This window comes from Perca fluviatilis, chromosome 4 (genome assembly GCF_010015445.1).
Source record: "Perca fluviatilis chromosome 4, GENO_Pfluv_1.0, whole genome shotgun sequence".
In the NCBI taxonomy this organism is placed as follows: Eukaryota; Metazoa; Chordata; class Actinopteri; order Perciformes; family Percidae; genus Perca; species Perca fluviatilis.
In genome coordinates this window covers 18,117,571-18,143,004 of record NC_053115.1, presented here as the reverse complement: position 1 = coordinate 18,143,004, position 25,434 = coordinate 18,117,571, and the positions used below count along the sequence as shown (strand labels likewise).

General features: G+C 40.1%; 1 protein-coding gene across 1 annotated transcript in view; it reads left to right on the top strand.

Moving 5' to 3' along the window:
* Window positions 1-25,434, top strand: part of bsnb (bassoon (presynaptic cytomatrix protein) b) — a 74,843-nt gene that overhangs the window by 1,847 nt on the left and 47,562 nt on the right. The window contains 2 exon segments of the mRNA XM_039797849.1: window positions 5,815-6,196; window positions 22,004-22,828. Coding sequence (XP_039653783.1) covers window positions 5,815-6,196; window positions 22,004-22,828 — 1,207 coding nt within the window.

Below are 25,434 nucleotides of genomic sequence, written 5' to 3'. Positions count from 1 at the left end.
GACAGACATTGTGAGAGAGAGAATAGCCTACATCATATGGCTGATTAAAATGGTTTTCTTAAGATCAGTACCCCCACATTCAGTCTGAATCTTTCCTTAAAATACTCTTCCACAAAGAACTTATGAGAGTGTAAGAAACAATGAGACGGTGGCTCTGTTGAGACTTTAGATAGAAGACTTTCATCTTAATTAAAATGAGTTGCTGCGTTTTATGAATTCTATTCTATTAGAGTCTGTTAATATAATTGGGGAACTTGTTTGCTATATACCGTATAACCATATTCAGAAGTGGGTTCCATATAGGCATTTTTTTCTATGATATTTTATTCATCGCAGTCAAAGAGCTAAATCTGAAGATATGGGAGTCACCCTACCCTTCTGCTCCACAAAGCACTACAATGGTTGTTTTCTGCTCTAATCATAACAGCTTTGACTAAGTGCACAGTCATCCTGACTTTATGCCCATAACTGACAAGCATTCAGAATTGTAAGAAATACTCCATGCTCCAGGTATTTCATATGTTTACAACAATATGCTCAATGTGCTGCTGCTATATTATCGTGTCACTTTTTCCCTTGCAAGCTGTACTTGCTCCATCGTGTAATAGCACATGTGATAAAGGGCTAAGAGCTACTTGATTCAGTCTTTTCAAACATGTAGATCATTAAGCAACTTAAATCATCATAAATCAACCTGAACAAAGCTATAGTTCATAAAACCCATGAACATGATGGAGTCACTCATGTTCTAAAACAGAGTGCGCAAACAGTATGCCCTCATAATTAATTTACCTTCAACAATGAAAGCACTGTTCACTGTGCAGCCTGCACATACCAAATGGTTATCACAACTCAAACAAATAATGCAAAAGCAGTTCTTATTATTTATGACATTATGACAGCCATATGATACAGAAAATAAATGGCTACCCATGAGTCATTGGCAGTGTAGCATTGTTTCCAGATGTCCAACAAAGTTGACATTAGCTGAAATTTTGTGTCACAGTGACTTGCTCAAAATTATTTGAGCTACTGTATCAGGGGTGTCAAACTCAATTTCACTAAGGGCCAAACTGGAAAATGAGAATCACATCAAGAGTCAGACATGTAGTTTATTGCTAGATCTCATATAGCCTTCTCACTTACAGTTTGATCCACAAAAAGCCCTAAAAAAGTCAGCAAAAAAGTTAGCCATCATAGAATCTAGCAAATCAAGCAAAACAATGATTACATTTTTAAAAGTAGGCTACCACACAGCCGAGTCTCAAAGTTGGCAAATCTTCCAAATTCAGCTTTGAGTGTCGCATAATTGCAGTTTGACAAACAATTTCCTGTCTCTTGGTTTGGTGCACAACTAGGTGGGCCAACATTTATTGTGAACCTAAACTGATACGCTGACTGGATCAAAATTTGCGAGTGGCCGGTTCGTCCCACAGGCTTTGAGTTTGACACGTGCTGTAGATGGTCCATCTCAAATATACTGAGACTTAACTATGGCTGAAGCTGAAGTCTGCTCAACTTCTCAATGCCACTCCCACTTTTGACAGAACGAACACTGTGGTTGGTGCTTTTAGAGGCAAACACATTGGTGCATGTAGCCCCATTTTGTACCTCTCATTACATTAGAGACACAGAGCTTAACATCTAATTTTCTGGAAAATATACATGGACAATCTTTGAAAAACCCAGATGGTTGTTTAACAATGTTTGCCACTGTTCTGAATGTATTTTCCAGAATCCTCATAGACTTTTAACCATGTGGATGAAACAAATATGTTATTTGTTGCACGATAAACAAGATCTTTAACCCGTTTCTCAAGTTGTGACTCCGTCAAGCAAAATATTGATGCGTTATTCTGTATGAACATTTTAAATATTGTAAGGAAACATTAATATAGCAATATAGCTCATAATAATCGTTTTGGTTCATGCTGTACAAATTGAGCAATTCACTCTGGCTTCCATCTCTATCATGATGAGGAAAAAGTTGCAACTTGGGAAAAAGATGCAATTGTGCAGTAGACTGGATATATATTTATCTAGATGGTTTAGAGAATCTTTAAAGTTTCTGGAAACACCTTCAGGATAGTGGCAAGGGTCGTTAAATTACCTTCTGTGTTTTCCAAAGAACACAAGGTATATATTTTTTAGGGTAATCAAATGCTTAGCTCCGGGACTTGAATGTATTGTCAATACATGAGAGGCACAAACTGGGGCTATGGTGCAGCCTGCCACTCATCTGAATAACTTGAACAATCACCATCAAACAAAACACATAGCTGTAACACACACTGTGTGTGCTGTCTTTGTTTAAGGGCCACTTGTCGTGATTTTGATGTATTCTGCTTCATGTGAAAAGCCTTTTCTCGTGTGACGCACTGCAGGTGGGAGAGTTAAAATTTCAACACTACAGCTCCTGCATTCGCATTTGACCAACATGATGAGGACCATATTGTCTCTCCAGTAATCTCTCATCCATGTCTCGGCTGCTCATCAATTATTTTTTGAGGGTTTGCCAAACTTGTCTGACACTAAATGATGAAACGGCTGCAAATAATGGAAATAGAAGGTGCTGTGGCCTATAACACTGCTATCCACCTCTGTTAGGGATTGGGATCATTCGTTTAGTGAATATTGTAACAGGCTTTGTCACTTGGTTACTTAAAAAAATTATTGCATTCATTTTGTGTCTTTAAAGGTCCAATGTGTAGGAATTGCTCCCATGTAGCATTGAGATCATATATCGCAATCAACTCTCTCGCACCATGCAGTTCAAAGTACGTATTACAGCTACGGTAGCCTTCACGCTTTAAAAAACCGGTCTCTTGCTCTTTTCAATATAATTTTTCTTTTTCTGGGCGAAGAAGAAGACTCCTGTTCCTGAAATTTGGATTTTGAATACGTGTGGTCCTCCATGTTTCCTTCTTCAAACTTGCCAGGGCCGGGAAGCTACGATACCCATTAGCAGCATTAGCAGCACCTGTGAGTTTATCATGTGACGGTGAAAACGCGAAAGGCGGAGCAGTAGGTCCTGTATGTCCCTTACCGGCTAACGTATTTCAAGATGGCGCATGAATCTGGAGCGTCTACCCCAGTTCATGCGAATGCACACGTAAAAATTTCCAGCCAAAAGGAATACTTGGAATTGATGGTGGAGGTAAATATCAAAAGTTTGTGAACGGGCAACACAGATTTTGATAATGAACAACTAAACACGTTACACACTGGACCTTTAAAAAGGATGAATTTGTCACATAATTTTTGACAGAAATCACTTGAATGTGTGTCAAGTCCTCTTTGTCGCACTTTAACCCTGGCAATAGGAGCTGATAAAAAAAACACTTTAACACATTAAACCTCTTGTCTAACAAGCAAGGTGTCCTGCAACCACAGCATGGCAAAATTAAAACTACCCTGCAGAATAATTATAAAGTTGAAAATATTTCCTTCTGGTGAAAAATCATTACCTTTTTCCATTTTACTTTGGAATTTTCCTACAAAACATCAGTGGTCACTGACATTCCTAAAAACTTGAAAACAACAGTGCTAGTCCTGGGTCAATGACCATTTCACGCAGATGTATGCTCCACTTCATGCCTTTAACGTGCATTTGGCCATCACAAACAAATGATGCATTCAAACATGTTCAAGTCTGATGCATCCACTTCCTCTTTGGTTTGACCTTTAAATATTACTGAATGGACGGCAGGAAATAGGTTTCACTAAGAAGCCTAAGGTAACCAGTTTAATTTCCAATGGACAGAGGAATAAATCAATAAGAAACATAAAGAATTCCATTATAGGGATACTGACACAGTAGGCTAAAATTAAGTACCCGTCTAATTTTCTCCTGTTCCAAGGGACACACCGTATATGTCAGTGTGAGGCAATGTTTTCAAAGGATAATATATTTGTACATATTTTATTTGTAAAGTGACCAGATGTTAATCCAACCATTTCAAAGTAATGCAATGGGTCGCTACCCGAACCATCCAGTACTTTAATTTATGCCCTCAGAATTGGTATCGTCAATTATACTGTGGTATTGGTGCGAGAGAAATGGGCGTACCTGGCTGCTGATATGTTACTGAACTTACCTTAGATTTTTCCTTATTCTGTATTCAAATTCAAATAGATTTGAACATTACATTTTAATTTACTGTGTCAGGAACCGGAGAATTATTTTTCCCAAAATGTTGAACTATTCCTTTAAGTGACACTGAGATGTTGTTTCACAGGGAGCTCATATTACAAAGGATTGGCAGCTTACAAACCCTTCACTCTCCACTTTGTGATAAAGCAAGCAAGTTGTACTGCTTTAGACACACAAGTTGTTCTCAGTGGACTCCCATTTGTTGATGGATGAGAATATTGTAAGATTTTTTTTTAAAAGGTGTCTTCCAGTTTAAACTCTTTTAACCATTTGAGTCTCATTAAGCCATGCCTGAGGCTTTGCATAAATGACAAGATTGGTGTCTTTGCCATTCAAGTGATGATTATTATGTGAAACTATCTTCTATCTTGTGAGGACAGAAGGGAGATTTATACTTCTGTTGTCCACTCCGTGTATATCAGTGGTCAATAGCTTTAACAATATCCCCAAAAGTCCAGTTTAGCCTTAGAGCGACAATGTTAGAGTGCAGCAGTTTAATTCATCGGCTGGGACTCATAATTGCCAACATGCTCTATTTTAATTCCTTTATTCATCACTTTATTTCCAACATTCTCTCACTGTGGATGCAGAGCTGCTGCTCAAACTGTCTTTGAAGATGATAAGCATGACAAAACAAGGTCTAAGTTGTTATGACAGTGGAAATCCTCCATTCCTATTTAACTATTGGCACTAATGCCTGAGGGCTGGAATGAGCAAGAAAAAAAGTTTACAATGCTGTTGTCTGATACACAAACTTTGTTCCACCCTAAACACATCACTGAGGCCTGTACAGAACAGCTTCAAAGAGTGAAAACAAGCCACATGTAGCACTTCACAGAAACTGATATACGCAATATAAAATATTCAACATATGCCTGTCTGTTGGCCAAGGTTTTGAGTCTGATATTAGGGCTGGGCAATATATCGATATTATATCGATATCGTGATATGAGACTAGATATCGTCTTAGATTTTGGATATCGTAATATTGTGATATGGCATAAGTGTTGTCTTTTACTGGTTTTAAAGGCTGCATTACAGTAAAGTGATGTACTTTTCTGAACTTACCAGACTGTTCTAGCTGTTTTGTTATTTGCGTTTTCCCCACTTAGACATTATGTCCACATTACTGATGATTATTTTTCTAAAATCTAAGTGTGAAGATATGTTGTTAAAGCACCAATAGTCAACCCTAGAATATTGCCGCAATATCGATATCGAGGTATTTGGTCAAGAATATCGTGATATTTGATTTTCTCCGTATTGCCCAGTCCTATCTGATATTACATTATGAACAACAATAAAACTATTTTAATGACATGTGGACCTAGTGCAACTCACAGCTGAAGGCATCAAAAATATACCACTGAAGAAGCAGTACTGCTCATTTTTTAAATTAAGTAGAAATCAGCAGTATAAAACCTTGTACCGGTAAATGATGTCAGTGTGTGTGTGTGTGTGTGTGTGTGTGTTTGTGTGTGTCTGTCTGTTTATGTGTGTGTGTGTGTGTGTGTGTGTGTGTGTGTGTGTGCGTGCGTGGATTGTGCTGACTGAAGAGAACTTTTCCGAACCGTTTTGAAGAAGTGAACCTAGTATACAGAAATGTGTGTTATCAATTGTAATCCAAATCCAGTTTGTGTTCTTTTTATCATCTCTACCAGACCACCTCCGTCAGACCTGGGACCTAAAGCAGGAGTTGAGAGTGGTCATGGGACAGGGGACAGGTTGGCCTCCCATGACACCCATCAGCAAAAAGGAGAGCAGGGCCAGGGCCATGTGGCCAGGAAGAGTCTGCATGTGGATGTGGGTAGCAACAGGACAGGAAGGTCCCCTTCTGTGTCCCCGGACCGAGGCAGTGTCCCCACATCCCCTTACTCTGTGCCACAAATTGCACCCATGCCGAGCAGCAAACTGTGCCCCGTCTGTAAAACCACCGACCTGACGGGCACTGGGGACGACAAGCCGAACTTCAACACCTGCACACAGTGCTGCTCCATGGTGTGCAGCCAGTGTGGCTTCAACCCCAACCCTCACCTCACAGAGGTAAGCGGTACATTCGTTATAGGGACATTTTTCTATTTTTTCTTTCTATAGTAGTTTACTCAACAACTGACCTAATACATAAATATGGTATACATGGTATGTAAGGGAAGACACCAATGTCACTCTGTCCTGAATTACAAACACAGTCAGCATCTGCCATGGTGCATTCAAATGGAAAACAAAAACATCTGAAACACGTCCACAAAATGGTAAAAAAAAAAGAAGCTGTTGTACAATCGACTGCACAAACAGATTCTGAATGAATTCAGGCATATGGTATTATAAACTGCCTGAATGCTTAATTGAAGAGAAGGAGTGGGGTGGCTGTGTGACGTTGACTTACCAAGCACATGGTTTACCGAATGAAACACATATTAAAATTTAAATATTTTACACACCTGTCCACAGACAACCAGGATATTCTTCAAAATCCTTGTAATTGTGATCAAGCTGACAGATCCTGCTTTATATAGAAATTAGGTGTCTCTTTGCCTTCAGGCTTTATTTAATGTCAAATTATTTCCCCAATGTGGAGCTCCTGGTGGAGCTACATATATAAACGTATATCAGTCATATATGAATATTGACTGTCTGGCACATCAACCAGTTCACTGTTTAATTCTTATAGTTTTTCATTTGCTTCCTCCCAACAGCTCTACCCATTCATAGCATCCATAGCGGGTGGTGGTGAGGGAGGTGGTATGTGAAAACTGACGTCAGTGCATACCTTTAAAATTGTTGATCAAAGTGGGTGATTCAGGTGCTTCATTGTGGTTGAATTTGTCCTGGGGTAATTATTTCTCATTGACATTTGTGAGTATTGTCGTTGATGGCTATTGTTGTCAAGTTGGCTGTAACTGGCTAGCAGACTGGACTGCACCAACTGAAACTGAATGAGGATGTGAATTAGTTGCACTCTGATTGAGAGCGGTGAACTTCCTAGCTCTAGCCATTGTTTGCCTCGAATGATGAAGTGTTTAATGATCTGGTGGGCTCATGATCTTACATCCCCAGAGACCTGGTTATCACACAACTATGTGCCTAGTAACATATTGGTCACTTCCTATTAGCTGTAATGAATTGTAGGCCCTTATCTTGAGCAAGTGCTACATTCTTTTCTAGCTGATGTTCATAGTAAATGCACACAACACTTGAACAAAGCTCTATCCATCCTTTCTGACAGGCACTAGTGAGCATCCAAATCATGCCCAAAGCCTCTTCCAAACAAAGCTTTTTTTAACACCGCTGAACACATCTCCCCATCATTCACAATCATTCAGATGCATCTAAACAGTCATCGCTGTTAACAGGTAGCTGAGGAAGCTTATTGCCTTCATCCTAAAATAAATCACTTGCCTAAATTGAATTAGTCTATGCTTTGCTGTTACTGTGAGTCAAGTGTGGCTGTGTCATCTGTCACAAAGTTTCACATCAACTCCAGTGAGTCATGTTGCACATTGTAGCCAAGATGCAATGTCAGTTAAGCTGGCCTACATAAATACTCAAAATCAGGGAGTAAATGTTTCATGTTTTAACTGTAGATGCATTGGCATGTAAATGTATTGACTAATGTGTGTGTGTGCAAGCTTGAATACATGCTTGCATAAGTGTATATTGGTGTGTATAGGAAGGGAGACTGCAAAAGTTGGAAAGAGGAAGTCGTGGGAGATGGAAGGACTAGAAAAAAATGCGTGGACCAAAGTAGAGACAGACAGTAAAGAATAGATCATTACAGGGAGTGAAGGAGAGCATGGCAGTAAAGAGAACCGCGGAGGTGGATGTTATGGGTATTTTTCAGCTTAGCCTTGGTGAGCTTGTCAGATGCTGACAGAGAGAGAGAGACTCTGAGGGAAAACGCTCAGCCTCTGGAGACATGAAGATTTACCCCCTTAACCTACTTAGCATGGATTGGGCCTTTGCCTCACTGCAGCAGATCTAACACAGTGAAATTGACGATGGGCCTGTTGTTGCCGATCAAGGTGATGATAACGCTGAAGACGACAATGACTGGAATTACAATTACAGTGATGGCGAGGACAGACCTGGACAAAAGGATAGCCATGCTTAGGAAGTTGGAAGTGAAGCGTTCCTCCTATGCAGGAGCAGATATTCTTATACCTGTGATGAAATGGAGATAGACTTTCAGGATTTTCAAGGATTATACTTTTTTTCGTTGTTCTGTGTTTTGATGAAAATAATCACCTGTGGCATTTTTTATTACATATCTGTACAATCTATACAATATCTCATTTAATGCCGTTTCAGGATAGTCTCTTCATTACAACACAGGCTCAGTCCGGGTTCATGTCGTTTCTGTTTACAAATAGTTTAGACACTGATTGAACTGTCCCGGATTATAGGGATAATATGAACAAAATCTGCTATTGAAGAGGATTTCCCATCAAATTACAGAAAGATGGCACTGCTGATTAAAGTGTTGATAACCGAGGGCGATTCCATATTTGGAAAGATTATGCTTATTCACCACAAAGTCCCAAATGGTATCTCCAGCCCAGCATCAAAAATATAAATTAGAGCAGTTTTTTTTAAAACATTTAGAAAGAAGTCTCCTTATCAGTTGAATTTCTCATGAAGACAATCCCTGCTCATGCAGGATTGTTTGAGGAATGATAACAATTGTTAAACAACCTGGTGATGGGAATGCAATTTAGAGAGATGTAAACAGCGAGCAACAAATGGGTGTTATATGCCATAGGCTGTTACAGAGACAACGCGGTTTATTTTGATATTTTTGCTGAGAATGTGCAAGCAGTCATACACGTGAGCTTGTAAGGAACAGGTGCACATGATGTAGACAACAGCAAAATAAAAATGATGGTGGTTTATGGAGGTGATGAAAGAGTTAAGGAGAGAGGTAGACAGCGTGAGAGAAACAAGACAATTATAAACAGACTGAGAGACAGAGAATAAAACTAGAGAGAACAAGAGTTCAGAGAGATAGTGAAAGTACCACAGACACCCCCCGCCACTGACAGTGTTCTCCCACCATCATACAGGCAAACATCTGCTTTATAATTGGTCCAATTTCTATTTATACCTAGATCCTACCCTCCTTCTGTCTACGATGGCCCGGTCCTGAGAAGCCACAGCTGAAAGAAAGAGAAAGAGAGAGAGAGAGCTGTGTGAAAGAGCTGTGTGGTAGCAGGGGGAGACAGAACTGGAGAGAAAAGCATCATCATATATTAACCATAATAGTCTGGGTGTTCATAATAACGCAATGCATATACATTGATTCAGCTCCAAGCGCCGCAATACAAAAATACAAAATAAAGAGATAAATCAAATATGTGATTTTGGGGCACTTTTGTGTGCAGTTCGGTGTGTTTCTATGATGAAGGCCTCAGTATTGCCAAATCACTCTGAAGATGGAGATGAGCATTTTTTTTTTGTCATGAAATGATGACTTTTTAATACTTTTGTTTAAAGAGTGCCTTGGAACAGATTCTATTATTTTAACCAACAATCCCACACGTTTTAACAAATGCTCCCACACAAAAGACTCTGCAGAGGCACTCCAAAAAACAATATTTTACATCCAAGCTAATATTTCATTAGTATTACTTTTATCCAGAAACATATTTATATTTTATAATTTAAAGTTGCATTAATCAATCATTTTAAATTACCAATGGATTACATGACTTGCATGCAGTGTTGCCACAGTTACTTTGTAAAAGAAATCTGATTACTGATTACTCCTTTAAAAAGTACTAGTACTAGTAGTTACTTTACAGATTACTTGATTTTAAAAATAACTAAGTTATGTTACAAGTTACTTTATTAGTTAGAAGAGACCGATGGCCATCACTTTCATCCTCAGCTGAGAGGATTTCTGACAGATCTAAAAAAGTGACATCATCATCTGTGGGGGTGGACTCTCCCTCCTCCGTCTCATCATCGGACTCTGTGACAGGCTGATAAACTTTAAATGCCTTGACAAAGTTGCATCCATTATCAGTCACTGTTGCAACTACTTTGTTGAGTAGCCCATATGAAGAGTGAATGTTTTTGATTTCCGCACCAATAACATACGTGTGTCTACCGTGAATTCTCCTACATGCCAATGCTGCCTTGTTGCGCTCTAATGTGGATCTACTGATCCAGTGGAGCATTACTCCCATATAACTTCTGTTGCTAGCAGTGACAGTAGTAGGGATCTTGTTTATTATGGCACGAAATGAGGGCGAGTCAACCGTGTGTAAGGGCAGCATTTCCTCTACAACATACTGCCCGACCAACTTCTTCAACTCTCCCCAATTTACTGGTTTTGCACCTAAGTCCAGCTTTTGTTGTTTGGGTGGTGGGGGACCTCCTGCTCTCTGCTTCGCACCACCTGGTGGGACTTGCTCTGTAAGTTTGACTGTGCAGTGCTGCGACTCCAAATGTTTCTTCAAATTTGATGTAGTGTTTTTGTAGCTAGATAGCACTTTGTCACCACCAGCACAGAGATAACAACGAACCTTAATATTGCCATCTTTAGCTGACACAAACTCAAAATAGTGACTGTATTTCCAGCTAGAAAACGTGCATCTCTCTCCTCCCTCCATTGTTGTTTATGTTTGTGTCGCTGCGTGGTATGTATTACACGTTTGAACTGGGGTTTTGCTCGTAGTGACGAATCCACAGATAAGTATCCCCCTCAGCTCTATGGAGCATTTTAGCGATACCTGTCAAGTTTTGGATTTGAAAATAAGGGAAATTTTCCGGCGCCCACCGCGAGCACTCCCACCACCCCAACCAAGCTCCAGTATCCCTTACATTTTAAGACAGGTGTACAAGAAAGCTAAAATCACCAGTTGATGCAGAATGCTGAAAACATTTACAATTTATAACTTTGCTTGTCTTTACATTTTATTTTCATTCCACACATTCTTTTCATTTCATATTGCTTTTCTTTTACAGTTTTTCTTTTCATTTCACATAACTTTTCTTTACTCTTTTAGTGAGTTATTGTACAAATTTGTTGCAGACTTTGCATTCTTTAAGACTGTTTTGGAAGGAGAGTTTGTGTGGGCTGGGCCAGAGTGGTTCATTTTACATGAGAGTAGAGCGCAGACAGTTCTGTTGGCTAACGTCATCCTATTCTCTGTAACAATCTTTCGTACCATGCTAAACACCCTTTCTGAACTTGCATTGCTATGGGGAATGCATAAAGCCTTCATAAGTTTTGGCAGCGCACCGTCTCTGTCATAGCGTCCATCATCCGTCTGTTTTTTTTTCTTTTTTTTCCCTGTGTTGTCACTCATCATCTGACCTCACACACTAACTTCGCGACAACTGCCACCTACAGTACCTGTAGTAGGCTACTGCAGGTGGCAATTATCGCGAGGCTAGTGACAGAGCTCAGATTGCGAATGTTTTTTTTTTTTTTTTTACTCCGCTCGGGCCCAGGCTATTATTATTTTTTAATAACGCAGGTTAAAATACGGGAGATTTACGGGAAAATACTAATACGGGAGGACGGCGGGAAAGAAGGGTAAAATACGTGACTTTCCCGGCCAAAACGGGATACTTGACAGGTATGATTTTAGCATCTTTCAGCTCATGGTTTTGGTTTAATGGCCCACAACTTTTATGTTTTGGTTCAGTCCCCTCTTTTCCAGTTGCAGCAGGTAGCTGTTTTCAGCGAAATATCTCAGATAACCCACTGTACTGTACCTGCCTAGCAAAAAACGGGAAACAGACTATGTTAAAGACAAGCTGGTGAACATAGTGTATCATATAGCAGCTAAAGAGCCTGATATTTCACTCAGGTGTTGATGGAGACCAAGGCAAAGTTAAAAGCAGAGTGAATGTTGGACTTACATATGACAGGTGGCCAGAAACATGACTCCAAATCAATGCTAATGTTGCTAATGTTGATGTTAATAGGCAACAGTTAAAGGTTGTCCTTCACGGTTAAATTTTTCGATTTGAGTGTAGTCCATAAATATAAAATAAAACTGCAAAAGAAGGTCTTTAGCTGTGACTAGAAGCCACTATGTTGGCCAGTCAGTCAAATGTTTCAGCCCCCTCCTCCCTGCACATGTACAGCTGTGGGATACAGGCGTACAGTAACATAGATAGAGACAGGGGTGCTTTAGCTGATTTAGACTATAGTGTTGCCCAGGTTCTAATCCCAAGGCCCGAAATTGATTTTCTGAAGCTGCTACAGTAACACCAACCTGGGAGAACAAGCTATCCATAGTGTCATAAGTAAACATTCTGTTAGTTTTTCAAGGTGTTCTTGAAGGCAACTTTGTAGGTTGTGAGTGTCTCAGGTACATTATTGATTTAAAATGTTTAAACTGTTCAAGAGTTTAATGCTTGTCTCAAAGTGAGAGCTTGAGTTGTTTTATAGTGTGCATACTGTTTATATAGGTAAGTGACCGCATTTATTTATTATCCATGGTCAAATATTTCTTAGAGAAAGTCGACAAATAATAAGTGAAAAATTAAAACTACAATGATGCGGTCATATCATTGAAGAATAAGTCCATTATACCTCAAGGGAGCCAGAGCCTGGTTTCTAGTCCCTTCGAATTAATTTAAATATTTAGCATCAGACAACTCTAATCCCCCTCTAACTTTGCATCATGTGGCACAAGAGATTCAATGACATTTAGATCTCGCAAAGTGGAAGACAATAATGGTTGCTATATGGATCTCTCACTAGTATTGTCTAGAGCTTCTCATGTGTTGCAGTTAAATGTTAGCCAAGGACGCCATGGTTGATATACAGTATGTGATGAATGTAGAGAATCAGGATGTGATTTCTTGAGATTTTACCCTAACATAAAGCCAAAAAAATACCATTCTAGTTCAGGTCCTTGAGGGAGAAGGTTTTGGGGGGAATTTTCAGTTTCTTTGGTGTCGAGGTGTCTGTCTGTCTTCTGCCTTGTGTGTGCTGGAAGATGTTGAGAAAATGAATGAGTGAAAAAATATATTCTGAATGATTTAATCATTTTGTTTTTGGGACTGGTAATCATCAGAGGTTTTGCTGAAAAAGTATTTGGGAGGAAAAGGTGAGCTGTAGTTTTATTCTTGGTTTCCCACCATCAAGACGGTAGTAGTCAGCCTGCTTGTTTGTCATTTGCTGAGTTAACAGCAACTGAGGCTGTGCGTTTTTAGAAAGAATTAAAGCTTTTTCCCTAATTAAACACATCATGCCTTATTTACAGTATATATTCAAATAATTATTATATCATTAATATACAGTATCTCACAAAAGTGAGTTTAATGGGATCTTTTAATGGGACAACACTGAAGAAATGACACGTTGCTACAATGTAAAGTAGTAAGTTTACAGCTTGTATAACAGTGTAAATGTGCAGTCCCCTCAAAATAACTCAACACACAGCCATTAATGTCTAAACCGCTGCCAACAAAAGTGAGTACACCCCTTTGTTAAATTCCCATAGAGGCAGGCAGATTCTTATTTTTAAAGGCCAGTTATTTCATGGATCCAGGATACTATGCATCCTGATAAAGTTCCCTTGGCCTTTGGAATTAAAACAGCCCCACATCATCACATACCCTTCACCATACCTAGAGATTGGCATGGGGTATTTCCATAAAATCATCTCTCAATGCAAATCAAACCAGCTATTAGGCTAACCGACATAAAACCATGCCTCTCTCTCTCTCTCTCTCTCTCTCTATCTATATATATATATATATATATATATATATATATATATATATATATAAATAACAAATATATTAGATTAAAGAGTTTAGATTAAATGGTTTGATCATCTAAACTCTGACAGCATGCTGAAAAGTCTGACTTCTTAGCAGACATTACAACATGTGTTTTTAAAATAATTTGTTCCTAAAGTTTTGAGATATCTCTAATGCTATTTACTGTAAATCACTGAACATGTACAGTAAGTTCTATTTACTAAATGTCAGTGTTTCGGTGACAGTGTTTCACACAGTGCACCAGGCTGTAATCACTGACTGACTGGGACTTTAAGTGGACAAACAGTATGAACTGGGTCAGGAATCCAGCTGAGACACTACATGCTGAATTTTGAATATACCAAAATATTTTGCAATGAGAACTGCCAGAGAATAAATCTGGGGCACTGGTTTGATTATTACCCTCTAAATCGCTGCATTTAAAGTCTCAGCTTGCTATAGTCAGTCGAGCTGTGCTCTTCAGCAGGTTATCATAGGCACCATCACCTCTTGTCAATCTGTTTGAATTTAGATGGTGCACCTGTGTTTGATTAGTCTATTTTCTGAAGATTGCTAGTGTATTACAATAACACAGGATAAACACATTGAAAGCTCACTTTTTGAAACATGGTGACTGATGGTGATTCATTATTTTTTATGCAACTCCAAAGTTAACCAAACTGTATATGGCACACATTATTTGTGTAACAACACAGCAGCATTACTATTACATCTTGTGACATATATTCAAGTGATTTGTTTGTGTCTTTTTATTCTGCCAGTGCTTCAGGTTGGGAACTAGTTTTTTGCAGTAGGCATCTAAAGTCTATATATAGCATTATTTATTCTTTTGAGTCTGACATGTTTATTTCTTAACTCTCAGTCTTTAAAATTCTACCAACAATTGGTAGTACAAAACAACATATTATTTTGTTTTTGTTGTTACCTCTGCTGAACCTTTTGGTTCAGTTTATCCGTTTGTTGGTTTGTTGGTTTGTTTTACATAAAAACTACTGCCCTGATTCTCATGACACTTGGTGGAATGGTGTAGTATGGGCCAAGGAAGAACCCATTCCATTTTGAAGCGGATCCGAATCACGGTCCGGATCCAAAAATAATTTTTCACCTTCAATAACATTTCGATTTCAAATTCGTCTAGAGAAAAGGCTGAGTGGCTAGTAACTTTGGAAAACCACTAGCCACAGTGGCTGGTGAGTAAAAAGGTTAATGTCAAGCCATGTAGCAGCATATTTTTGCAGAGATACACTATAGTATTTGTTTGCATTAACCTGCACAGGTGTTCATTAAATTGTGTCCATCTCCTTTACTTCATATCAACAAATAATGTTATACACTACCACCAGTAGGCAATTTGATAATTTTTAACAGGGGGGACGGTTCGTTTTGTTCATCCGTGACTAGTGAACGGCCCCAGGAATGACTCTTTTGGAGGCCCCGCCCCCCTTAGCTATATACTTTAGAGAAGATTATATGTCCAAGACAAAACTGACAGAAGGGCGGGACTCAGAGAAAAAGTCGCGATACAAATCTGTCTGCTACTTCAGCACCATGGAAAGCGCCATGGATTTATCAATACACAGTTAGGCTACTGATATTTCAGAGCCAATGGTCGAGGGCCATAGATTCTAACTTGTGCAAACCTCAGTCAGATGAAGGATCAGCAGATTAACAAGGGTTATGAATTTTGGACATTTTACTAACAAGGGGGATGGCAGCCCCCCTTATCCCCCCTCAAATCACTGACCGACTACTACTCTGCACTACTTTCCAGCATCCTCAGTAACACCGTGGCTCCCCGCACTGCGCCAGCACACCTTGTGAAGACATTCAACAAACAGCATTATTAGAAATGTGGTTTTCCCACAATCACTCATTATTTATACTGACCTTCCTTTTATGAATGCCATTTCCTGCTTGGCAATGTGTAGGGTGAGCAGAGGCAGAAAGAGGCAAATTGACAGGGAGAGAGAGAGAGAGAGAGAGAGAGAGAGAGAGAGAGAGAGAGAGAGATGGGGGGAGAGAAAGAGAGAGGCATTGGGAGGAATTTCAATGTCTTTTGGCCCAATTTGCAAGGAATTGATAAACTGCAGCATCCCAAGCTTCCTTATCCCCAAACTGCAGTTCTCAGCTGCTGTACATACTGCATGGTAATACTGCATTTTGATCTCCGAGACAGAGCTTCCTCCTGTGTCTGCGTTCTTGTTCTGTTGAAGTTTGATTCTGTATCAGAGTGTGTTCTTTATCCAGTTTTCCTGGGGGATGATGGAGTGCATGATGTCTCACTCCTGTCAACAGCTGAAAACTTGAGAACAAAAAGTGGGTAACTCTGTGCACTTGTGTGATGTATGCAGTGTTACATCTTCTAACGTATGTGTGTGTGTGTGTGTGTGTGTGTGTGTAGCAAAGATCCCTTCTACCTCTCTCCTCAGCTGTCATTGTTTTCTTCTACTCCTCACAATTGTAACTTAATAGGATCATTATTTGTACAATATGTAATACAATACAATATTATATTACAATATTATAATATTAAACCACGATCGCCGCAGAAAATGTATCTGTTCACGGACAAGTTAATATATTAAAGTTTCATTCATGATGCGTTTTGTAAGGTTTATTTATGTCATTCTAGTAAAACAGCTGCAGTGTTTATTACATAATTACTAAGTTTCTATTCTATTTTGGTAGCTGACCAGTTAGTGAGCAAGCAAGTAAACATTGGCCTAAAACCACAATATGATAATATATGTCACATGGCAGAGTCTCCTCTCGGATTTTTTCAGCAACGGAGGGAAAGCATTAGCAAATGTAGTGAATTTAATCTTGGGTTAGCCCAGTGCTGGTGACCGTGGTCAAAACAATCATACTAGACATAACTTTATGAGTGTGTTGTTGCAACCTTATAACGTTACCATACGTTTTAGCCACCATGCATTAGCATGACCAGCTTGTCAACGTACACTAGCACATGTAGGAGGCTGGATCAGTATTGAAATATCCTATCAATAATTAAGGTCTTTGATGTATTACCATGCTGCCAAGTAGCATGTAATTAATGAAAAAAACTATGCTTAGTGAGTGCAATTCTTTGACAAAGGTTATATGATGCTATTTTACAGGCGACCAAACATCACGGTCTGTGTCATTAAATTAAAATTGCAGATTTTCCTGTGTTTTAACACTGTTGGAAACACTAAGGATAATGTAAGTACACAACTAAAAATATAAAACATAGTCATTTTTAAACATTTAAATGCAGAAATATTACATATTATATCTTTAAAGCCACAATTTGTGATCCATGTTAAAACAACGGTTTTACCCCACCATCAAAAATCAAAATACTGGATTGGAATCTACTATGAGTTTAATTTTTTGACATGTCTTTTATTGTTATACACAGTGACTCTAGACTACATTAAGTCTTATTATTATTATTATTGATGTTTTCTGATGCTGTTATTACGCCTATAAACAGATGAGTTAACTCGCTGATATTTTGAATTATTTAGTGAAAAAAGACAAAAAATGCAGATTTTCTATCTATAACTCAAACTCGGTAAATGTCCCTAAAATGTATGTGGTTGAAAAATTACAGATTGGATAGGCCTTTAAGTAAAAGTAGCAATATCACAGTTTTTTATTTTATTTTTATTTTACCCAAGTAAATATATACAAGTATCAGCAATAAAATGCTCTTAAATATGCAACAGGCCTTTTCACAGCAGACAGTTTGACTTGTCAAAGTAGGAAAAACGCAGGGTTTACTAGTAACATTAACTCTTAGCTCTGTTCTACTCAAATGTCCCAGTAAGTCATGAAAGTGTAACAGTGAGCCACTATGCACAATACCAGAACCCTGAAACTGAAGCAGCTAAATGGAATTCAGCCATCATTAATCTTGTTATTTAAACCTGTGCTTTTCCTACTTTGACATGTCAACATGTCTTTTGTTGAAGAGATCTATAAGCATTTAACATTTTAGTTGCTCTATTCTTTTGGGTTGTATAAACTCTAGCCATGCATCAGATTTAATGAACTCATAGCTGATATATGAGTTGAAACAATTTGTCGATTAATCGATTATTTGATCGACAGAAAATGAATCAGTAACTGTTTTGATAATCAATTAATTATTTCAACATTTACTAAGCAGAAATGCCAAAAGTGATCGTTAACTGAATATCTTTACATTTTTAGTGTTGTTTTACACCTGAAGACGTCAGGTAGGAAATTGTGATTGCGATTGATTGTGTTTTTTTCCTGACATTTTATAAACCAAACAATGAATCAGTTAAGAAAATAATCTCCAAATTCATCAATAATTAAAAATAATCGTTAGTTAGAGCCACAGTTGCTGATGAAGATGATCAGATAATCAGAATAAAATTCAACATGTAAATATGTGTGTGTCTGTGTGTGTTGCCAAAGATGCTTTGCTCTCATTATTTGAGCCATATCCAAGTCTCTGTGGGCCATTGCTGCTAAAAGGTTCTATTTCTGGCAGCAAGTCGTTGATCTTCATGAAACCACGTTGCTCAAGCATCCTGTTGGCAGACGCTGAGTTCTCGCAGAACAGTGAGCTACGGTCCCGGCTTATGACCTCTGACGAGTATCATACTATTGTACACACACACACACACACACACACACACACACACACACACACACACACACACACACACACACACACACACACACACACACACACACACACACACACACATACACACAAGCATACGCAAGCATGAAATTGGATCCATGTTTGAAAGCAAGGCTGAATGAGAGCCATCAAAAATGTATACTTGAGATGGAGATCGAGATGGAGAAAGAGAGTTTGAGGGAGTGATGTGATTCGAGAGATGCAGATAAGAAGGAGAAATAAAGATGGGTGAAGGAGAACAAGATGGAGGGTTGCAACACAGAGCTGATAGAGAAGGAGGGCAGGAGACAGAGTGTGCAGGGTGCTTGTTTTTGCTGATACAGATCAGATTTCATAAAGATCCACATGATTGCCTCATAACAAGGGGGACTCAGAGAGGAATGAGATGGAGAGATGAGGCGGAGGCAAGCAGAGACACGAGGAAATTGATAAATAGCTGCCCTTGTTTTTTCCCCAATGGGCTTAATATGATTATTCTAACTATAATTTGGTGAAAAAAAATCAAGGACAATAATAATGATGGAAAGAGGAGTTCCCACTTGCCTCTGATTGGATAAAGAGTCCAGTGTTGGATGGTGTAGTGTTGCTCCAGTGTTGGCTTATTTCACTGTCCACATTACTCTGACTGTCCCCGGGGTTCACCTTTGCTCCCGGCTTCTCAGCTTTCCTGATCGACAGTGAAAACCATGGCCTCATCACTCTTTATACTGAGGATTGGCAGGGAGCCAGACACATGGCTAAGATGCTGCTGAGCCTGTGACTTACTCTGTCTGTACTGACTTACTGAATGACTGACCGACTGACTGACTGACTGACTGACTGACTGACTGACTGACTGACTTGGAGAAATTCTGCAAAGCAGGTGGAGAGGTTACTAAACATTTTAAAGCAGTGAACAATGCAATTTTTAATAAAAAGCTGCAGGACAGATCAGGCTGGGACAGGTCCTTGGCCATATCGGGGAGAGCGACTGCCCCTGGAGGGAGCTTTGCTTGTTGCTGACCTGGGCCAGCTGGACCAGTCTGTTTGTTAGGACCAGGCGCTGGATGGGCCTGTGCTGGAGGCTGTGTCTCAGGATGCGTCTGGGGTGCAGCATCAGGTTTATGTTCTGGTTTTCCTGCATGAAAAGGAGACAGGCAGTTAAATGGTTACTGTACTTCTGACTAGATACCAATGTCGTCTGACGTATGCTCTGTTACACCTGTAGCCATACCTAATGGTAATGTTAGGGCACACCAAGAACACTTTCTATGTCATTTCATCAAGGACGTTTACACTGGAGGCCAGCAAAATTAGTCTGGTTCCAGATCTCATCTCAATCATTGCCCACTTCTTGATTTTCCTTGAAATTCAATTGGCGAATATTTATCAATTAACAATGGAGTGAAACAAAGTGGCAGTTCAGTCTGATTATCATGCTACGGCAAATGTAGGTGTTATCAGCTCTGAGTTTGTTTAACTAAAGTCAAAGCACAGCAGTGAGTCAGTGTTTAGGATTATGTGGAGCAATACTACACTTTAGATTCAGTGACTCATACCACTGTAGTTAAACTGTTAAGTTACAACTACTGGGCTAGGGTGTATGAAATGTCTTAACAGATAATATATGGAACAACGCTCTAGGCAGTCACTATCCTTTTGCAATTAAAACAATAAAGAAGTAAAACAACAATTACAAGTTATTACTTTGATTACAATTCAGGATATAATTAACGTACAATTACAAATACTAGAGGCAAACATATTAAGACGACCTTTAAATATTAAATTATTATTGTCCACTGGAAATGAGTCGTCTTTTAATATAGTATTTTAGTATACAGTCAATGTAAAGTTGTGTGATGTTGATGTGTTGTTTGTGAGCTTGTTTGTGAATCAATCTATTGTGGCCAGAGGCTTGCAGAGACATTTGATTCCACAGCAGAAGTGATGAGATCTTCCCCTTTATTTTCAGTCCTCTGAAGTACTAAAGACTCTCAGCTGAAGCTGAAACAAAATCTTTATGAAACCACATTTACAGACTAAAAGGGAGTTTTTACCCAAAGGTATAAAGACAAAAAAGCCAGCGGTCAGGCCTCCCACCTCGCTCTTTGTGCCCCAGACCTCCAACCCAGCCCCAACCCTCCTTTCAACCTTTATCTGACTGCATTTATAATACATTAAGGCATTATGTAATAACCACGAATCCAAGACGGCTACAATAGTGTGGCAACTGTCAAAGCACCAGGATGCCAATTACCACACAGGGCCATGTGCCATCACCAGAGCCTCTTTCTGACTTTCACCTTCTTATGTGCCTGTATGGAGCAGGAGATAGGAGAAGCAAAGGCATAAAGGAAATGACAACAGCAGGAGGAACAAGAAGATAATGGTGTGAGAATTTTAATGAGAAAGGGAACATGTTGTGTAATGAGTAGGAATGTAGAAGAAAGCAAAAAAGGGAAGAGCCACACAGAAAATATGCGAGGAAGTGTACTAAATCAGGGGCAGCTATGATTTATTGAAGATGTCCAGAATTCACCCTGTCTGTCTCATTTATTTTCTACGCATTTGTTTATGGGTGAATGATTTTTACCAATAAATGTCCATGCAACAGCACAGAGACGCTTAAATCCCTCCTCAATGAGATATTTTACATCATTCACAATTATTCTTTCATTTAGTCATTTTCCATAGACAATGTTTCCTACTCAGAGCAGGCTGGAGGCTGTTCCAGCATGCATTGGATGAGGGGAAGGGATGGCAGCCAGTCCATCACACAAACAGACCAACACACTCATGTTCAGATTCACACCCATAGGCAATTTAGAGTTTTTAGTTCATGTTACTTGAATCTCTTTTGGCAGTCGAAAGAAAGTAGAGCATCCACTAGGAACCCATGGGAATGCAGGGAGAAGATGCAAACAACCAAGTTACTGAATCTTTTTTAAAGATATCTTGACTTATTTCAATAATTCACCCACTTTTGATCATCTACAATAGCCCTGTCAGTTAAACTTTTTTTTTAATCAAAGGACTAGTTTGACACTTTGGGAAATGTTTGCTTTTTTTAAAATTAAATTAAGATTAGAAGATGATACCATTCTTGTGTCTGCACAGTAAATATGAAGCTACCATCAGCAGGCGGTTAGCTTAGCATATGGTACAGACTGAAAAGAGGGGGAAATAGTTAGCCTGGCTCCATCTAAAGGTAAACAAATCTGCCTACCAGTGCCTCTAAAGTTTACTGATTAACACTTATTTTGTTTGTTTAATCAGTACAAAGGGTAGAGACATGAGAGTGTCTTCTTATCCAACACTTTGCATGAAAACGAATAAACATATGTCCCAATATGTCGAACTGTTTCTTTAATTCCCACAGTCATTTATATAGTGAAAGATAAAGACTAGATGCTCTAGCTTATCGTCATTGTTTCCTTTTTTCTTTTTTTCTTTCACAGGTTCAGGAGTGGCTGTGTCTGAACTGTCAGATGCAGAGAGCGTTGGGGATGGACATGACCACACCACGCTCCAAGAGTCAGCAACAGATACACTCTCCTTCTCATGCAGCCAAACCAGAACCTAAACCTGATGCTTCGACTCAGCCTGCACCCCAGACACAGCCCTCTCCTCAGACACAGCCTCCAGCTCAGGCCCATCCTCCAGCTCAGGCCCAGCCTCCAGCACAGGCCCATCCTGCGCCTGGCACTACTAAACAGACTGGTCCAGCTGGCCCAGGTCAGCAACAAATAAAGCTCCCTCCAGGGGCAGTCGCTCTCCCCGGCATGGCAAAGGCCCCGTCTCAGCCGGATCTGTCCCGCAACTCTCCCGCCCACCAACCACATCAACCCCGCCAGGACCAGACTCGCAGTGCAGGGAGCTCCCCTTCACGGCAGCCCCCACCTCCAGAGCAGACTTTTGGGAAGTTGTTTGGCTTTGGTGCTTCTCTTCTTAACCAAGCCAGCACTCTTATATCTGAGACTACTCAACCCCAACAACAGCCCCCCAAAACGGCGCCCAAACCAGGAGGACCTCCTGGTCCTGGGCCTGGGGTGAGTAAACCCTCAGGACCTCAGCCGACACTGCAAGGGCCTCAAGCCCCTGCTCAGCAGCAACAACAGCACGCTCCACCAGACTCCTCTAAACCCAAAGCTTGTTGTCCTCTCTGCAAGACAAACCTCAACATCGGCAACGTAGCAGAACAACCCAACTACAACACCTGCACACAGTGCCATCAGCAAGTGTGCAACATGTGTGGATTCAATCCCACTCCACACCTAGTCGAGGTAAGACTGATTTGATCTGTTTGGCTTTCAGCTGTGTGTAACGAAGTGTCTGCAGACCATGGATTCACTAAATGTAATGATTTATTGACGTGTTTTTGTGAAAAATGCTGTGTCATAGTGCAGTTGAATGGGTTGTGTTGTTATCCATTTGTTGCCGCCTGGTCTTGGAGTGAATAGCTACAATTTACAGAGGGTTCTTGTGCGTATCTATCAAGTATTTGGCTTCAGGTGCTGTCAATTGTCTCTGTTTGCTCTGTCTCTGAGGTTCTTCATGATCCCCCTTTTGTATGTCTGTGCTGGTTCCTATTGTCTCTTACTATTTTTTAGAATGGTCCATTGTTGTTTACTCTCATTCTTTAACACAGAGGGATCAACAAAGTATTTCAAAAAATGTCATGCAAAGAAGGGTTGATTTTGGGATTTTAAAGCTGCAGGTTCTGTATGCAGCTTGTACACACAGGGCCCTATCTTGCACTCAGCGCAATTAACTTTGTACACCGACGCATGTATCATTCCTATTTTGCACCCCACGCACAGCAGACTTTTCCCTCCACAGATTAAATTAATTAATTAAATTAGGGAATGTATTTGCACTCCCGGGGGCGGTTCATTGAAAAGAGGAGGCGTGTTCCGGCGCAAACGTTACGTGGTGCTATTTTGCAGTTTCAGAAAACAATTCTGCCACTGACCAGGAAAAACCTGGTCTAAAGTCAGTGGCGCTAGTCTAAAGTCAGTAGCGCGTTATTCAGATGCTATTTTAGAGACGAATGCTTGGCCATAATGTAGCGTGTGCACAACGCGCATACACTTCTCTCATCTACAGCAGTTCACATTTTTGAAAACCATACATAATTACAAAGAAAAATATCACTGAAAATGCGCTTCATGTGTTTGGATAGATCAGGAGGCATTTTACAGTACAGTCCTCAAAAAGTTGCAGCATTCTCTGTGGCTTGTTGTGTTTTACACATTTCCATGAATCATGGATGTGTTGATAACATAAATGAGGAAATATTAGAGGACTTAAGGAGACGTGATGTTGAACTACGGTGGGATTGGACACTCCGGCGGAATCTGGTCCGGGAGTGGCAATGCGCGATGCGCTCCTGATGGAGCGGGTGGACGGAGATGGAGTTGGGGGAGGAGGAAGGGGCACAACAGGTGCAGGTGGTGCGTTTGGAGGCCCACGTTCCATGGCTGCAGCAATCCTCTCCAGACTTGAGGAGACGCGCCCGAGAGGCCGCAGCAACATCGCCACCCGGACAAGATGGGCATTTATTTCTTTGCCGCATCCCGGACAGCTCCCGCTGGCGTGCGCCAGGTAAATCTGCCGTCATAATAGCAATCCGCCATGGAACAAGTGCGCCTGCTCTTAAAGGGAATGTGAGATGATGCTCTGATTGGTTATTTTCACGTTACACCCAAACCACACCTAGCTACTTCAGACCAACCCATTTAAAGTGATGGTTCGGAGTAATTCACCCTAGGGTCCTTTGCACCATGACCTCGAGCCAAACACCCCCCCAGAAGCTTTTTTCACCTGGATCGAACATTGGGAGAGTTAGCTAGAGTAGCGTTATCAGCTGAATAGCTTAGCGCAGGGGCTAATGGACCCACGTTAGTATCTTGTAAATTACCCCACTAATAATGCCCGAAATGAGCGTACCAAATGTTACGTAGTACAAATAGGTTATGTTCTCAAAAAGTAAAAGGTTTGTAAGTTACACCAGAAGTTTATGAACACTTGCCTTGCTCGCTTCGCTTCTGTTGCTGCGGCTGCACCGCTGTTAGGCAGGCTTAGGTGCTACTACAAATACACGAAAAGAGTTACAACAAAAATATTTATTAATTAAATGATTAAATAAGGTAATGTCTCCAAACTTACCTCAATTATTACTTGTCTCCTGCTAGTTATACTACAGCACTTACTTTAAAAAAAAAGTTAAATTAATAAATATTTTTGTTGCATCTCTTTTCGGTGTTGTAATTTGTAGACGGCCCTAAGCACTCGTCTCACAGCAGCAACAACAACAGCAGAGAGCAGAAGCCAGCAGGCAAGTGTAATTTACATAAACTTCTGGTGTACTTACAAACTTTCCAATCCATCGTTTTATGAGAGCATAACCTATTTGTACTACTTGTAGACGTTTGGTATCATTTCGGGCATTATTAGTGGGGTAATTTACGAGATACAAATGTGGGTCCATTAGCCCCTGCGCTAAGCTATATCTAGCTGATAACACTTCAAGGCTAATAACTCGCTGTTAACCCAGGTGAAAAAAGCTTCTGGGGGGGTGTTTGGCTCGAGGTCATGGTGCAAAGGACCCTAGGGTGAATTACTCCGAACCATCACTTTAAGATTTGCGTCGGGCGCAAGAGTCATTTATCCCGCCGGTATAATAGCAACAGCGCCCGAGATCCGCCCACAAAGCTACTTGCGTTTTGCGTTTCACACTTGCGTTTCAGATCGTTAAAATAGAGCCCACAGTGCTTTATGTAAGCCTGTGAGCTTCCTCTCTTTTCTCCTGCCTTTCTCTCTCTCTGTGTTTCTCAGTCAGGACCTGCTCTGTTCTGCTCTGTCAGGGCCTTTCATGTAGTTACCAGAG